At 34.4% G+C, this 17,557-nt stretch overlaps 4 protein-coding genes across 4 annotated transcripts; all 4 read left to right on the plus strand.

Moving 5' to 3' along the window:
- Positions 1-385: 385 nt before the first annotated feature.
- Positions 386-2,275, plus strand: LOC115964405. Its single transcript, XM_031083721.1, has 3 exons — positions 386-945; positions 1,144-1,277; positions 1,743-2,275. The coding sequence occupies exons 1-3, from the start codon at positions 386-388 to the stop codon at positions 2,273-2,275; spliced, it is 1,227 nt and encodes a 408-aa protein (XP_030939581.1).
- Positions 2,276-10,562: 8,287 nt separating this feature from the next.
- LOC115964406 (metalloendoproteinase 5-MMP-like) lies at positions 10,563-11,417 on the plus strand. Its single transcript, XM_031083722.1, has one exon. It carries the CDS (start codon positions 10,563-10,565, stop codon positions 11,415-11,417), a length of 855 nt encoding a protein of 284 aa, XP_030939582.1.
- Positions 11,418-14,749: 3,332 nt separating this feature from the next.
- On the plus strand, positions 14,750-15,484 carry LOC115964407. The gene has a single exon (XM_031083723.1). It carries the CDS (start codon positions 14,750-14,752, stop codon positions 15,482-15,484), a length of 735 nt encoding a protein of 244 aa, XP_030939583.1.
- Positions 15,485-16,211: 727 nt separating this feature from the next.
- Positions 16,212-17,107, plus strand: LOC115964408. The gene is made up of 2 exons (XM_031083725.1): positions 16,212-16,499; positions 16,694-17,107. Exons 1-2 carry the CDS (start codon positions 16,212-16,214, stop codon positions 17,105-17,107), a joined length of 702 nt encoding a protein of 233 aa, XP_030939585.1.
- Positions 17,108-17,557: the final 450 nt, after the last annotated feature.

A 17,557-nucleotide genomic window follows, 5' to 3' on the forward strand; every position in this document is an offset into this window, starting at 1 on the left:
CCTTGATTCTTTGGATTATGATCTCGGAACACGCAAACAAATATGGGAATATCATGTTAATCAACGTGATAAAATTCGACGGGCTTACATTAAAAAAGGTCCGCACCAACCTCCTCTAGAGACATTCAAAAAAAGTGAAAAGCACAATCGTAGCTTTCAAGCTTCTTGGTATAGAAATAATTCAAAATGGCTTGAATATTCTCCTACAACAGATGCAGCTTATTGTCTACCTTGCTTTGTCTTTCATAATCCAAATGTGGTTGTGGGACAAAATACATTTATTGTTGGTGGATTTAGAAATTGAAAAAAGGTTGGGGGCAAAGATTGTTCTTTTCAAGTTCATATAGGAAAATATCCTAACTCAGCTCATAGAGTTGCTGAGCAAATGTGTAAGGATTTGATGAACCAATCGCAACATTTGCAAAGGGTAGTTGATCATTTCACTACTGAACAAATTGCAAATAATCGGTTGCAATTGAAGGCTACAATTTTTATTGTGCGATATCTTGCCTTTCAAGCTATAGCTTTTAGAGGTCGAGATGAAAGTTTTAGTTCATTAAATCGTGAGAACTTTCATGAATCATTGGGTATTGTGACTTTTTGGAATAAGAAGGTTGCTGAAATAATAGAAAAAGCTCCAAAAAATGCAACCTACACATCACCTAGGATTCAAAAGGAAATTCTACATGTTTTCTCAGCCAAAGTGAAGAAGGCCATTCGGGAAGAAATTGGTGATGCAAAGTTTTGCATAATGGTTGATGAAGCTTGTGATGAGTCCATGAAAGAGCAAATGGCTGTGGTGTTTAGATATGTTGATGCAGAAGGCTTTGTGAAAGAACGCTTTTTTGGGCTTATTCATGTTGTTGACACTGCAGCTTTGACTCTAAAGAAGAGGATATATTCTTTGTTATCTCAATATTGCTTAGATATACAAAATATTCGAGGGTAAGGATATGATGGAGCAAGCAACATGCGAGGTATGTGAAATGGATTACAAGCTTTAATTTTGAATGATTGCCCATATGCTTACTATATCCATTGTTTTGCACATCACTTACAATTGGCATTAGTAAAAGCATCAAAACAAGTTGTTCCCATTAGTCATTTTTTTCTTACATTGCTTTTTCTAATCAAAATTGTTAGTGCTTCATGCAAGCGCAATGAGCAATTGAAAGTTGCCAATGCTAATGAAATAGCACCTTTGATTGATCTTGAAGAGCTTGAGATTGGAAGTGGACTTAATCAAATTGGCACTTTACAACGACCTGGAGAAACACGTTGGAGTTCACATTTTAGATCAATTTCTAGCTTATTAAGGATGTTTAGTTCAACTATTGAAGTTTTACAAAATATAATTGATGGTGCAATTGATGGAGAAAATCGGGCAGAATGAGAGTCAGCTTATGAAGGTTTAACTTCATTTGAATTTGTTTTCATCTTGCATCTTGAGAAGGAAACTATGGAGATCACTGATAAACTTTGTGAAGCTTTGCAAAGCCAATCTCAAGACATTTTAAATGCTATGCATTTAGTTTCATCTACTAAAGCACTTATCCAAAAATTTAGAAATAATGGATGGGATGGCTTACTCACCACTGTGATATCATTTTGTGAGAAGCATCGCATTGATGTCCTGAATATGAATGCTCGTTATGTTGCGAGGCGAGGTCGAGCTCGTAATCAACCAGATAACGTTACAAATGAGCATCATTATTGAGTAAATATTTTTTATGCTATAATAGATTCTCAACTACAGGAACTAAATTATCGGTTTAATGAAGATGCAATGGAGTTGCTTAGGCTTAGCTCAGCTTTAGAACCTCGAGAGGCATTAAAATCTTTCAGAATTAGTGATCTTTGTTTGTTGGTAAAGAATTTCTATCCACAAGATTTCACAGATTATGACAAACAAGTGTTGGAGAAGGAGCTTTATCATTTTGAGCATAATGTAGTCCAAGATCCAGAGTTCAAAAAATTGAAAAGTTTATCTGAGTTGTCTCAATGGTTAGTGAGAACTGGAAATTCAGAACACTACAAACTTGTTTATAGAATGGTGATACTTGTGCTTACTCTTCCAATTTCTACTGCTACTACAGAGCGAGCATTTTCAGCTATGAAACTTGTCAAAACTGAACTTCGAAACAAAATGGAAGATGACTTTTTGAATGACTCTTTGATGTTATACATTGAAAAGGATATAGCTTCGACATTTAGTTTGGATTCAATAGTAGATGATTTTAAAGATTTGAAAGAGCGTCGAGTTCCCTTTTCATAGATGATTGTATAAAGAAACAATAGTGTTTCGCATCTTTTGTTTTTGTTAGTAGATTGTATCTTAATATATTAAGAAACAATGATTTTTGGGTATTTGTTTTGGTTGATAGTTTATTAATACTATATGGATGCATATTTGGAAAAAAAAAATTTGCTTATCTCTGGCCCCCCCCCCCCCGGCTTAAAATCCTGCGTTCGTCCCTGGACTCCACGGTGTGGAGAAACTGATGATGACAACATGAGTCTGAATTATGCATTGTACAATGGAAAGCCAAAATGAGACAAGAACCATCTCATCTATACCTTTGATTCAAGTGTCAAGCCTGAGGTACTGGAAAAGTTAGGACCCATAGTGCAACAGGGTTTCGAAGAAAGGATCAAACATACACAATTTACACTTGTAGAGGGACAACCAAGTTCCACATTTGACGTTGTGATAGGATATTAAAGGGGTTGGCATGGAGATGACCAACCATTTGATGGACCTAGTAAGGTTTTTGCTCATGCTTTTCCACCAACTATGGGAAAAATGCACTTTGATGCCAATGAGAACTGGAGCATTGATAAACCAAATGGTGATTGACACGGTATCGGTGGCCACACATGAAATTAGACACATTCTTGGACTTCAACATTGTACAGATGTAAATGCTGTTATGTACCCTTTTCTAAATTTTGGAATGACAAAAAGAGAATTGAACCATGATGATATTGATGGCATGCTTACTTTGTATGGCACACCTTACAAAAAACTATGCCTATAGTGGCATTTGTAAAACGCCACTATAGGTACTAAAAACGCTACTATAGGCCCATTTGGGCTATAGTAACATTTGCTATAGTGGCATTTTACGAAAAATGCCACTATAGACCAATTTAAAAAAAAAAAAAAATGCTATAGCAACTTTTTAGAACGCCACTATAGGTCTATAGTGACAGTACAATAATGGCATTCTACAAATGCCACTATAGCCGAAAACCACCAACAAAAAAAATTTTGATTACCAAAAATTAAATCAAATGTTTTTTTTTAATTGAACTAAAATTGTAATTAAATTAAAAGATACAAAAAAAAAAACATAAATAAAACAAAATACATTCAACAAAATACAAACCCAAAAAAAATACAAATTCAAAAAAATACAAAATACAAAATACAAACACTATAGCCCAGCAAATTCAAAATGAAACACAAACCCACAAAAAAAATTCAAAATCAAACACAATATGCTCACATCCAAAAAAAAAAAAAAATAGCAACTCCACCCCAACTCATTCAGCTGCCATAGACCAACCTACAATAAGAAATCATCAAATAGATTTCAAATTTTTCACTACTTTTTTGTTTCTATTAACAAAGATATTATCAAACTTATGATCTCTATACCTATCAATAATAAAAAGCCAAAGAATTCACAAAAATTAATCAAGGAAAAGACCAAAACAATCATTAAAATTTTTTTTAAAAAATACTTACTTGCAACTATGCAACTAATGGCATCAAACACAATAACACTCTTTCTTCAATCACAAATCCCATAACAGTAACACCATTTACAAAATTAACAAGTTGCAACGCCATCTTCAAATCCAAAACCCACTAACATTAACACCACCACAAATAAAATAGGGGAAATAAAATCAAAATGGAGAGGAAGAGAAAAGAATAAATCCAGGCGTGTAGTGAAAGAAGAGTGAAAGAAGGAAAAAAGAGAGAGAAAAGAAGAGTGGAGAAGCTAGCTAGACGTGGAGAAAATGGATTGATAAGGTGAGTGAGAGTAAGGGATAAAAAGAAGTCTAAAGAAGTGGAGATCAGGAAAAAAAAAAAAAAAAGACTCTAAAGAAGTTGGCTAGACGTGGAAAAAATGAATTGATAAGGTGAGTGGGGGTAGGTGGACTTTATATTTTGTAATTTTTTTAACACTTTTTTTACGCGCACATATATATATATATATATACAAATTTAAATAGAGAAATAATATGTTCACAATATTTTTGCAATAAATCTTAAGTGGCAGGTTATTACTGATTGTTATTATTAGAGCAAAAAAGTAATCTTAATGTTAAATTTAAATTTGAACTAATAACAACTAAGCACTTATAATTTTTTGTAAAAATATTGTAAACGTAGTATCTCTCATTTAAATATAAATATATAATAATATATACATATATATATATATATATTATTCAAATATTCTAGAATATGCCATAGAATATTCTTGGCATATTCCATAATTTGTTTACGCTGAAATTGAATGGCCATTCAGTTTTTTTATTTTTTATTTTATTTTTTTTTTTTTGTGTGCTGGGCTATAATGGCATTTGCGAAACGCCACCATAGGCCCTTATAAGACCAAGACCTATAGTGGCATTTGACAAATGCCACTATAGGTCTTTTTTCCTCTAGCTCTTATTAAAAAAAAAACCAAACCTCAAAAAAAAAAAAAAAATCTGAAATAAAAAGTGCCTATAGTCCTACTATTACAAATGCCTATAGTGGCGTTTGTCAAACACCACTGTAGCTCCTACTCTTACAAAGGCCAATAATGGCATTTGTCAAAGGCCACTATAGGCCCTACCCAATCGAGAGAAAAAAAGTGCCTATAATAATGTTTGTCAAATGCCATTATAGGTCCTGGTCTTTCAAGGGCCAATAGTGGCATTTGACAAACGCCATTATAAGTCCTACCCAACCAAAAAAAAAAAAAAAGTGTCTATAGTGGCGTTTGTCAAACGCCACTATATGTCCTGGTCTATAGTAGCGTTTGACAAACACCACTATAGGCTGTTGGAAACCCTGCTATAAACCCTTTTTTTTAAACACCACTATAGAATTCTCCAAACGCAACTATAGATTTTCCTATAGCATCGTTTATCGAAAACGCCACTATAGGTCTAGTTTTTTGTAGTGCTTAGAGATTAAATAGGACAAGGAGTACCACAAGAAAGAATATTTGCCTTTTATTACAAGTATGGTTTAAAATAAGAGCTATTGCATTGTCAATTATGTATATATTACATAATCTAATATATAATGCTTGCAAGACATGTTAGTGGTTATTTGGTGTGGATGGAGGATGTTCTTCCATAATTTCATGATGTACTTTTTAGCTGATATTGCCAAATTTTATAAAATTCAGCATATCTCTTCTATATAAAAATAAATAAATAAAATTTATTAATGTTTGCATTTAGTCGGGCATAATCATTTCATTATGATGGTATGAGGAATTTTCTATATAATTTATTTATTTATTTTTACCATGTCATTGAGTTTTTTTTAATAAGGATTTGCATGCAGAGTATTCTTCTTACTTTGTACATGTGTTATGTATATTTATTTTCTACATTTATTACCTGCAACATAATATTTTTCACTTATTTTACACTTGTAGTTTGAAAATTAAATTGAGAAAAAATAAAAATTAGAGTATAAGTATTGCAAAGATCTATTTTGTTTGGGCTTCAAAATATTAGACTGAGAGGACAATAGATGATACAAAGTAGTGAATGGTAAAGAAGACACGTGCTCATGTGTAAAAAAAAAAATATATATATATATATATAGGATTAATTTTTATGAGAAAATAAATAGTTTGGTTTTTTTTTTTTTTTCGGATGTTCTTTTACTCTCCAATGTTATTGATAGTTACTATTATTATTATAAACTATATCTCTTTTGGGCAATTACTAATTTTGTATTTTTTCTCAATGTTGTTGGTTATAAATAAGGAAACAATGAAATGATTATTCTAAAATACACGTTTTGATAATTTGACTTTAAAATATTCGAGATGATATAATTATAAAGAGTTGTGTTCAAGTTATTCCTGGTATAACTCTAAGTAATAGAACGCTACCCAATAATGTGTTAATGAATTTATATTTTGAAAATTCCACCGTTGGATTACATGTTCTATATATTCTAAACATGCATGCCAATTTTCATACCAATGGGATATTATTTACCATTCAATCCATAAACTCATCTTTTATGCATCATTTTAAACTACAAAAACTGAAATTTATACAATTGATAGATGACATGATTATCAATCTTTGATCACCTTGAAATTTTGCAATTATGGAGAATATACAAAGATAATATAATCCAACGGTCGATTTGTCAAAATTCACATTCAATTAAAAAATATTTGTTGGTGTAATATTGTTTAGAGTTACAACAGATGTTATCTAAACCCAACCCAATTATAAAATATACACTCTTAAAAGTTTGTGATTATATTGATGTCCCTCAATGACTTATAAAAAGAAAAACAAAATGCCTTTTGTGTGGATGGTTTTTTTTTTTTTTTTTTTTTAAGTTAACATGTTTTTTTTTAATTCAAAAATTAAATGCTTATACTCTTTTTTGTTTTTAGTTGTAATAAATAAAGGATTTAGAAAAAGATTTCTACAATATTAAAATAATTAAACAAAGATTTTGTTAACATTATATCGTACTTTGTGTGAGTTATTGGTTAGTTTATTTTATACCTTTTTTCTTTAAAGGGGTGTTTGGTTTGTTGTGATGTGCCCTTAATGTGATGCACATTAAGATGATGTGATATTAAGATTTTTGGTTTATTTTATTTTTTCTAGCATAACCATAATTTTAAATACAAAACATATCAAATCATCTTAATCTCATCATCTTCCTAAACAAAGTAATGTTATATTTTTATATTGAGATTACATTAATGATTACAATAATATAATATTACGGCTTAATTTAACATTACGACAAACCAAACGCCCCCCAAAAGGAATAAAGCATTAGACAACGAACTAATAAAGCCATTGGTTTTGTTTTTGTGTTTTAAGTAATGGGCAACGAAAGGAGATTTGATTACATTGCGGACCAAATTTTTACAAAGGTCCATTTGAAAGCCAGCCAACAATATAGCCTAAAACATGCAAGGCCTAACCATTGTTCTTTCTACTTTATCTCATCCCATGTGGCCCAAGCCCACTTGAAGCGATTTTTTGGGGATTTTATGGAAATTTGGTTTGGAGGGCCCAAAAAGAGGATTTTTATACACTTTTAAGACCAAAGAAAGAATCATGTGCTTTCTCCAAAAAAAAAAAAAAAAAAAAAAATGGAAGAAGAAGAAGAAGAAAGAATCATGTGGACTTAGAAAACATGTACTTCCATAAGCCTACATGTGTCCCACATGTGAGTCAAAGCCAAGAAAAGCTCTTATACCACACATCCCTTATTTCACTCCATAATTTATGCTCCTTTCACTTGATCAGCATTTTGTGATAAGTAATGCTACCACTACGCACCATTGGCATGATAGTCATTCTATAAGTATAAGTACTTATGTCTAAGGGGTGTGGAAGGGGTGCATGATAGTCATTCTATAAGTATAAGTACTTATGTCTAAGGGGTGTGGAAGGCAGGGGTTGGGGTTCAAGTCTTTAAGAAGGAGTATCACACACATATATACTTGAATTATGTTAGAGTAAAATTTTTATATTGTATTAAAAAAAAAAAAAGTAATGAGTAATGCTAGTTAGGGATGGCTATGGATCCGATATACCAAAATCCAACCTGAATTTATGACATGTAGATACCTAGACCAAACTCGAATAAAAAAAATAAAAAAAAACCCTTTTAAGTTAACATAGTAATTTTGCATCTAAACCTTTTTAAACTGAAAAATAATTCTTAACTTTTTTTTAATAATGTTTTTGCAGTGTAATTGAAAGTTTGAAACCCAATTGAATTGAGATTAAAAGCATTGCGAATAAGCAAATTCAAAGATATTTGAATTGTGCATTTTAATATGGTAAGAATATTTAAATTGTGCTAACTCTTGTCTCCTAGAATTAAGATGGTTTTGATACGGTAAGGATATTTGAATTTGAGTGGATTTTGCTAAGGATATTTAAATTTTGTTAACTCTTTGCCTCCTAAAATTAAGGTGGTTTTGATATTGTAAGGCTATCATTTGGTGCTCCTAAAGAAGCGGCTCCAATGGGTAAGGCCACTTTTAGTTATAATTATATTAATCCTAACAATGTTTTTTTTAGAAGGTGAAAATACTATTTTGGTCTTTATATTTTGAAGTCACAGTCAATTTAGTCTTTATATTTTAGTAGTAGTCAATTTGGTACTTTTTATTTTTAATGGAAAATGATTTCATGACTAACGGATTACACAATTGGCAAACTTGAAATTAACATGGCTAATAATATAATAATAAAACCATAACAACAAATTAAATAATTTGAAAATAATCCAAAAAAATTGCAACAACTGTAATTAACAACACTAACAACTAAGTAATCAAAAAAATACAGGTGGATAAGTACTATATGTGAAAGATACATGAGAATGAGCATAAAAATTACATGAAGAACTACTTAATTGTAGCTTTGATGGATAGAACTAACAATATGACTAAGTATGTACAGCGTTTGCACACTATTATTGAATAGATGCAACTAAATTTGAGGTTGCAACAGAAGTCAAGATAATCTTGATTAACAACAAAGAAAACTCCAAAATAATCATCATTTTTTACTTATATGATTGATGCTCATACCAATACCACACTACATAGCAGTCAGAAATTACAAAGAAACTGATAAATTATTAGGGCTAAAACAAAATAAAAACACCTAACCTATGGCAAGAAAATAAAAGGCTATAGGTAGGTGTATATATATATAGCAGAAATACAGGAGGTGAATGGTAAGTGGAAATATGAAAAGTTTTGTGCTTTGTGGAGGGAAAAAAGTTTGGAAACAATGAACCCAAGATAATAAAGAGTCTTTATCCTTTAAATTTTAATATGGTGCTTGAGAAATGTCTTGATACAATGAATTTAAGAAAATAAAGAGTTCTTATCTTTTGAATTTTAATTAGTGCTTATCTATGATGTGAATTTTAATAAGTTTTTATCTTTTGAGGTGAAAATGCTCTCCCACATGAGTTCTATGCTTTTATATATAAATATATATTGATTGATTTGGAGCATGATGTGAATAAACATGCACATATGATATGTACGTCTTTGCATTTTTTTTTTTGGAATGTCTCATGAAGATACGTCCTTATTGAATTAGTTCAGAATTTCCTATAAATATTTTCAACATTAAGGGCACGTTTGGTAGACTGTAACGGTAATTACATAAGAATAGAAATAGATATCATAAGGAATACAAAATGTTATAATGTAATACTTATTACTATTCATTTGTTTGGTGACAACACAATAATAGAATTCTAAAGACAATGGAATGAAAGCATTTTAGATCAAACTTTAAATATATTTAAGGAAATATCATACTCATATAATTATGTTTCCTAAAAAATAATATTTTTTTAAATTTGAAAAAGAGATTAGTTATTATTTTTTAATTTTCATAATTATTATGTGCATATGGAAAGTATGTTTATTTAGAAATATATTAATTGTTGAAATTAATACACCTACTAAGGAATAGCTATTACATATTTTTTTGTTTTTGTTTTATACAAGGTAGAGATTCAACTCTTTTAGGGCACATTTAATAAACTGTAATAGTTACTGTAATGTAATAGATATTCCTATGACATAACTATTCAGTTGTTTGGTTATGTTTTTATTATAATGAATAGTTATTTCTTATGAATAGTTATTCTTCAAAATGAGGAATAATTGTTCTTTATCAAAAGTACTGAATATTTATTCTTTCACCTTATGTAATAACTTTTAAAAAAAATTTCCTAAAAAGTCATTAGTTGCCACATCTTCAAAAGGAAAGAAAATAAATTTTCCCTCTTATTAATTATGCTCTATTTTGAACACCCTAAAATAAGTGTATTTTAAGAAATTTGACTTAAAAATAATTTAATTACACCTTCTTTTTATACTCTAATAAACTGTGGATACATATTCAGAATTCTATTATTAAATGGTCACCAAACTAATGAATAGTAATATTTATTACATTCCAACTTAATGTATTCTTTGTAATACTTATTCCTATTCCCATGTAATAATCATTATAGTGTACCAAACGTGCCCTTAGAGATGGATAGTTATTCCTCATTTTAAAGAATAACTATCATAATGAGTGACTATTTCCTGTAATAAAAACATAAACAAACTATTGAATAACTAAATTATAAGAATAATTATTACATTACCGTGCCTATTACAGTCTATCAAACATACCCTAGATACCATAAAACTAAGATTACAAGCATATATATGGTAGTCATTTTCTTTCACTTTATTCACGTAGAGGAAAAAGGTTTATGTGTGTGTTTCTTGGACACAACTATAGCCATGGCTACAAATCTCTCTCTTCTTTTATCAATTATACTTCTCCTTCTCGTAATACAGCCTATTAAAGGACACTCTTTCAAGTCCCTTCAACATCTTGAGGGATCTCACAAGGGCCAAACGGTGAAAGGGCTGCATGAGATCAAACACTATCTCAGTGCATTCGGCTACTTAAAGTTAGACAACAGCATTGGTTTAAGCAATGATCATGCTAGTGTAAAAGACAAGGATGAGTTCGATGAACATTTGGAACATGCAATAAAATCTTTCCAGAAGAATTTTCATCTCAATGTTACAGGGAGGCTCGACTCTAGCACCCTCGATGTAATGATGACCCCACGGTGTGGAGTTTCTGATATTGACAACATGAGTCCGAATTATGCATTTTTCCCTGGAAAGCCAAAATGGGGTAAGAAATATCTCACCTATACCTTTAATTCAAGTGTCACGCATGAGGTATTGGATAAGTTAAGTTTTGCAATGCAAACAGGTTCCGAAGAATGGCACAAACATACACAATTTACATTTGCAAGGGGACGACCAAGTTCCACATCTGACATTAGTATAGGAATAATGCACATGGATGGACCTGGTAAAGTTACAGCGCGTGCTGGTCCACCAACTTTTCCAATAATGCTCTTTGATCCTGATGAGAACTGGAGCATTAATGATAAACCAAATGCTAATCAACTTGACATGGTATCGGCAGCCACACACGAAATTGGACACATTCTTGGACTTGAACATAGTACAGATGTAAATGCTGTTATGTACCCTTTTCTGGGTTATGGTATGACAAAAAGAGAATTGAGCCACGATGATATTGATGGCATGTTTGCTTTGTATGGCAAACCTTAAAAGGATGAATGGGAAAAGGGGTACCGTGAGAAAGAATATTTGCCTTTTATTACAAGTATAGTTTGGAATAAGAGCTATTGTACTATGTATCTTCTTCTATACTACTGATAAGCGGATTCCCCTATTTTGTTTTCAACTTTTGGCTTACCAAAATATCCTCATACAAATTCTGAAATAACAGACCCTTTAGTTTAATTTTATTTCTTACAAAAAAGCAAAAAAGATTAAATGAGTAATAGTATCTCACTACAAAAGAAAAAAAATTCAAAAATCTAATTTCTATCTTTATTTATTATCTATTTGAATTCAAATACTTCAATTATGTTTTATTAAAATAAAATAAAATAAAATAAAATAATATAAATAAATAAAACTTCTATTAAAGAGAAATTCACAAGAACCTTTAAGGTAGAGGACAAAGGATCAAATCTAGATATAAACCATTATTAACAGCTTAATTCAACCCAATTAACAACACAAACTACATGATGAGTAACCAAGACCTAGATGTCATTTCTTTAATGGTAGTGGTGGATTTGATGTGCTTGAGGCGAAGCTTATGTAGATTAGATCGAGCTATTACGGTTATGCTTATGCTCAACCTCTAAATAGTTCTAAAGATAAATAGATCTAAAGGAACAAAATACAAATTCTAAAGTGATCAAACTTCCACGATTAAGAGTGTTTCATTTTTTTTTAATTCATTTTATTTTTCCTCTAAAATTGAGAAATTAAATTTTTAATTCAAATTCTGACCTGGATTTTTAAAATATTAATTGAAAATTTTTTATTTTAATTTTATTAGCCACATCAGCTCAAGTGTGCCAATTGTGCAATGTGTTAGCCATGTAGGCATTTTTTTTTTAGTGAGTTAATGGTAAGAACCAGATTGATTGCAAGTTAAAAATAACAGAGACCAAATTGACTATGATCCTAAAATATAAGGACCAAAATAGTGATTTTGCCTATATTTTTTTGAGAGCAAATTTCCGTATTTTTGCACATTCAATAAATTTATTTGAATTTTAACTAATATTAAATTAATTTTGACGTCATCACATTTTGACCTCAATGAATCTCGGTCTGACCTTAAAAACTTTGAACCTTTCCCTTCTATTAGGGTTGGCAATTTTGCCTGGTCCTGCTTAACCCGCCCCTCCCCACTTCACCTCATGCGAGTTTTCCCCACCTTGCAAAGGTGGTAGGGCAGGAATGGGGCAAGATTTTAACCCTGCACCATAGGGCGGGGTGAGAATGGGTTTAGACTTTTTAGACCCACCCCGCCCCATCTCTACCCCGCTCTGCATTAATAAGGGTTAAATTGTAAAATTTTCACACCCTAAAACCCTACTATTTAAACAAACATATTATCAATTTATTTTATTCTACCTAATGTGATTCTTTGCATCTTTTTTCTCTCTAGCAAGGTTGGAAATAAGGTACTAATTTTAACGTTTTTTTTTTTGTCTTTATTAGAAACAAGCTTATACACTATTAAATCATTGATTTTGTACTAAGAGATTTCTGTTTTCATTGTGATATTGTCTTGTAAAACACTTGGATAATATTATTTAGTTTTTCCTAAAAATTAGTTTGATTTGATGGATAAATTTATTTGTAATTTCAAGTATATTTTTATTAATGAATCATGTTTTATTAAAAAATTGTAATAGTTGTGGGAAAATCAACAAGAAGTAGAGTTTTACAGGGTGAGACGGGGCTTTGTGGAGCCCTAAGGGGCGAGGATGGGGCAAGAAAATTTTTCTTGTCATGAGGGGCGGGGATGGGACAAGACAAAATCATGCGAGGCGAGGATGGAGTAAAAATTGTGGGGATGGGGCAAGACAAAATCAGGCAGAGCGGGGGTGGAGACCCCGTCCTTCGGCCCCGCCCCAAGATTGCCATCCCTACCTTCTATGGTTCTTTGAACGTTCTAGGTCTAAAACCATGCAAAAAGGTCTAGAAACCCTTGTTTGTCAAAAAAAAAAAAAAAAGACAAAATCCCTAACCGAACTTGTTACCAAAAATTAATAAATAAAATTTCTATTTTGCCCTTTATTTTATTTAAAAAGTCAATGTCATTCTTTTTATAAAGTTTAAATTAATGAGGGTATTTCTCTCCAAAAAAAAAAAATTTAAGGAGGATAATTTTGGGAACTTATACCTTTTTATACAACAAATAAGACAATAAATAACGGTTCCTTAAAAAGATAGATTTTTGAAACATGACAAATAAAAAGTTAAGTTTTTAAAATAGGATAAACAAATTGAAACAGAAAGAATATTAACCCTAATAATGTTTATTGTAAGGGCATTGGGCCTCAAAGATCATCGTTTATGTGTGTCTTGGGCCCAAGGCCCAAGCTGAGGACTAAAGACCAGTCAGGGAGGGGTGAGCACCATCAAGGGGACTCGTGCTAAAGGGTGATGAGGTCAACTTTAGCCATAATGGCACAAGAGGTAGGCCGAGGATAGATGTCACCTCGGACTGATAATGCCGAGGTCTGAACAGGTAGTCTACCATCCAGAGAGGTATTCCCGGAAGTTCTACGAGCACGGACAAGCATTACAAAAACAAAGTACGGACAGAAGCCCTAAAATATCTGAGAAGGAATCCACTACCTCCGCATTTAAGGCTCTGCAGCTAATTTTCTGGCCACATTAATGTGGAGAAGACCCTTGAATAGGGCTATGTTGACCGTCCCAACGCACAAGGTAGCCTAAGGGAGTATCCGATGGGACAGGCACTCAAGTAAGGAAATGGATGGCCAACAAGTGGAAGGCCAAGATCGTTTAAAGGTGACTATATAATAGGAGAAACTCCCCATAGAAGTCAAGAGAGAAATACTGTAGTAATTAAGAATCAAACTTGTAATCATACTTGCAAGGAATATATAAGAGCTAACCTCCTCGGACTCGTGCCGAGGATTGTTTTTCTAAACTTAATCCAACCATCTTCTTAGTTCCTATAAGTTGAGCCTATTTCACTTGCGATCCAATTCACTCTGACCCAGTTTTACAACCCACTCTCTATAAATTCATTGTTCTAAGTTTTTTGGGCCTCACTCCATTCGATCCTGAGTTAGGTTCCAAATTTAGCCCCTACAATTGGTGCCGTTTGTGGGAAAATCCTGGAGTGTTGGTGAGTTCGGTTTCCAACTATGGTAGATTTAGCTCCACACCAGGCAGAATTTAGGGGGTCCTAATGGGAGGACCATTTTGTTAACCTCAAACGTAGATGGGACCAGGAAGGGAGCGTGCGTACTACCCACACCAGCAAAAGTCATTCTCGGGGTGGTAGCTATCTCTCTCATGAAAAGAACACCAAAGTCATGCAACAAGAGATTGATCGTTTGAAAAGAGAGTTACTCCACGAATGGAGAAGTCAATCTCTTACCGTTTCCTACTCCTCCTCTAACAACGGAGAGGATGACAGTTACAAACGGAGATCAAGGACTTCTCCCAGTGAGTCCTTCTCGCATGATGAGGAGTATCACCATGGGCACGGGAACAAAAACTCATCTTCCAAAGGAATAGGGAATGATGCTTTAAGTAAAGTGCTCAAGCAAATTTCTAAGTCACCTTTCACGCGGAGGATAGAGGAAGGAAAACTTCCTCGGCAATTCACTCAGCCCACATTCACTGCGTACAATGGAAGGACAGACCCTGTTAAGCATGTCAACCACTTCAACCAAAGGATGGCTGTGCACTCTAGGAACGAGGCCTTAATGTGCAAAGTATTCCCATCCAGCTTCGAACCGGTGGTAATGAGATGGTTTGATGGCCTGAGAGTAGAATCCATTGACTTCTTTGAGGAACTCACTCAGCCGTTCGGATCTCACTTCATCACATGCAGCAGGGTTGCCCAGCCTTTAGCTTCCTTGTTGTCTCTGTCCATGAGGGAGGTGGAAACCCTGGAAAAAAATTCAGATCGATATTGGGAGATGTTCAACGAGATAAAAGGTGATTTCGATAATATAGCCATCAGCACCTTCAAGCTTGGCCTACCAGCCGAGCGTGGCTTAAGGAAATCCTTGACTGGAAAACCTATCACTAGCATACGCTAGCTCATGGACAAGATTGACAAATACAAGAGGGTTGAAGAAGACCAGCAATAAGACAAAGGAAAAGGCAAGGTTATCTCCCAGGACAAGAGGGATTTCAAGTTAGACCGATACAATAACAACAGACCCTGAAGGGATTTCACAGGACAGTCTGGATCCGCTGTTCCTCAGGTGGTTAACACTGTGTTCCGCCAACCAGTGCATCAAGTTTTGGAGAAGATCAAGAACGAGCCATACTTCAAATGGCCTAACAAGATGGGAGGAGACCCCTTGAGGTGCAACCAGAGCCTCTATTGCCAATATCATCAAAAGCGAGGGCATACCACCGAGGATTGTAGAACTCTATGGAATCATCTTAAGTAGCTAGTCAAGGAGGGAAAGTTACAGCAACTCCTGTATCAGCCCAACGAGCAACAAGACCAGTCACAGTCAGGGGCTCAGGGAAACGCCCCTTTAAGGCCCCCTTTGGGCACCATCAACGTTATCTTTGCCGCTCTTAGGAGAACAGGTTCGCGACCTTCCAAAGTGATGTCTGTGGCCCGGTCACTAGCCAAGGATGCCAACCCTGCACTGAAGAAGACTGTTGGAGGTTCGACCGATGTTGAGTTTTTTGGATGAGAATAAGGTGGGAACTATACAATTACATGATGATACCTTAGTGGTCACCCTCAGGATAGGAAGGTACGACATGAGGAGGGTGATAGTAGACTAAGATAATGGCGTAGAGGTTATGTACCCTGACCTATACAAGGGGTTGAACTTGAAACCAGAAGATTTGACAGCATACGATTCACCGTTGATAAGTTTTAATGGGAAGATGGTCATCCCAAAAGGTCTGATAAGACTACCCATACAAGCAAGGTCAGAAGTGGTCGAAGTGGACTTTATCGTGATTGACGCCTATTCCCACTACACTGCCATCGTAGGAAGGCCTTGGCTATATGCCCTAGGAGCCATTTCCTTAACCACCGGAAAGTCAAGTACCCCACTGGAGATGGGATCGAAGAGCTCATTGGGAGTCAGTTCATGGCTAGGCAATGCCTGGTGGCCGCCGTTCTGCACCAACCTAAAGTCGGGCCCTCGGTCCCTTTCGAGACAGACTTATAGCAATCAAAGACATCGGCGTCACCTGTCTGTGGGCCGGCCGAGGAAGCAAAATGTGAAGGTCTGGAGAAAATCATTGTGGGAGATGATCTGGAAAATTTTTTCCAGGTCGGAGCCCAACTGCCTCCTCAGGAAAGGGAAGAGCTGATAGTTTTCCTCAAGAGGAACATCGATGTGTTTGCATGGAGCGCTTATGAAGCTCTGGAGGTGGATCTGGACTTCATCTGCCATCATTTGAATGTCAACGCATCTGTCATCCCCAAAAAGCAAGCTCCTCGGCGCTCATCCAAGGAGTATTCTAACACAATCAGAGATAAGGTAATGAAGTTAAAGCTGGCCGAGACTATCAAAGAGGTTTTCTACCCTGAGTGGTTAGCCAACACCGCAGTGGTGACGAAGAAGAGTGGGAAGTGGCGAGTGTGCATAGACTTCACAAATCTGAACAAGGCCTATCCGAAAGACCCTTTCTCCATGCCTTGGATAGACCAGCTAGTGGATGCCACTATAGGTCATCCTCGATGAGCTTTTTGGACGCTTTTCAAGGCTACAACCAAATACCTTTGGCCCTGGACGATCAAGAAAAGACAGCCTTCGTTACCCCTACCGGAAACTACTACTACAAGGTAATGCCTTTTGGGTTAAAGAACGTAAGGGCTACCTACCAGAGGATGATGACCAGGATGTTTGAACCGTTGCTAGGGAGAAGCATTGAGATTTATATAGACGATATGGTGGTGAAGAGTAAAGCGGAATCCGAGCACGGCAATGACCTTGGGAGAATCTTTGAAATATTAAGGAGACATAAGCTGCGCCTTAACGCCTCCAAGTGCTCTTTCGGTGTAGGGTCAGGAAAGTTCCTAGGGTACATGGTGACGCACTATGGGAAGTCAACCCCGACCAAATCAAGGCGATCAATGATTTACAACCACCTCGGAATCCCAAAGAGGTCTAGAAGTTGACAAGGATGACTGC

The sequence above is a fragment of the Quercus lobata genome, chromosome 10 (assembly GCF_001633185.2).
Source record: "Quercus lobata isolate SW786 chromosome 10, ValleyOak3.0 Primary Assembly, whole genome shotgun sequence".
In the NCBI taxonomy this organism is placed as follows: domain Eukaryota; kingdom Viridiplantae; phylum Streptophyta; class Magnoliopsida; order Fagales; family Fagaceae; genus Quercus; species Quercus lobata.

Bases quoted from the DNA above. Each gene is read 5' to 3' on its own strand.
- LOC115964408 (XM_031083725.1), top strand. From the start codon at position 16,212: ATGTACCCTGACCTATACAAGGGGTTGAACTTGAAACCAGAAGATTTG. The intron at 16,500-16,693 runs GTCAGTTCATGG...AATTTTTTCCAG, and splicing joins GATCGAAGAGCTCATTGGGA to GTCGGAGCCCAACTGCCTCC.
- LOC115964405 (XM_031083721.1), top strand. From the start codon at position 386: ATGTGTAAGGATTTGATGAACCAATCGCAACATTTGCAAAGGGTAGTT. The intron at 946-1,143 runs GTAAGGATATGA...CAAAATTGTTAG, and splicing joins GATATACAAAATATTCGAGG to TGCTTCATGCAAGCGCAATG. The intron at 1,278-1,742 runs GTTGGAGTTCAC...ATGCTATAATAG, and splicing joins ACAACGACCTGGAGAAACAC to ATTCTCAACTACAGGAACTA.
- LOC115964407 (XM_031083723.1), top strand. From the start codon at position 14,750: ATGCAACAAGAGATTGATCGTTTGAAAAGAGAGTTACTCCACGAATGG.
- LOC115964406 (XM_031083722.1), top strand. From the start codon at position 10,563: ATGGCTACAAATCTCTCTCTTCTTTTATCAATTATACTTCTCCTTCTC.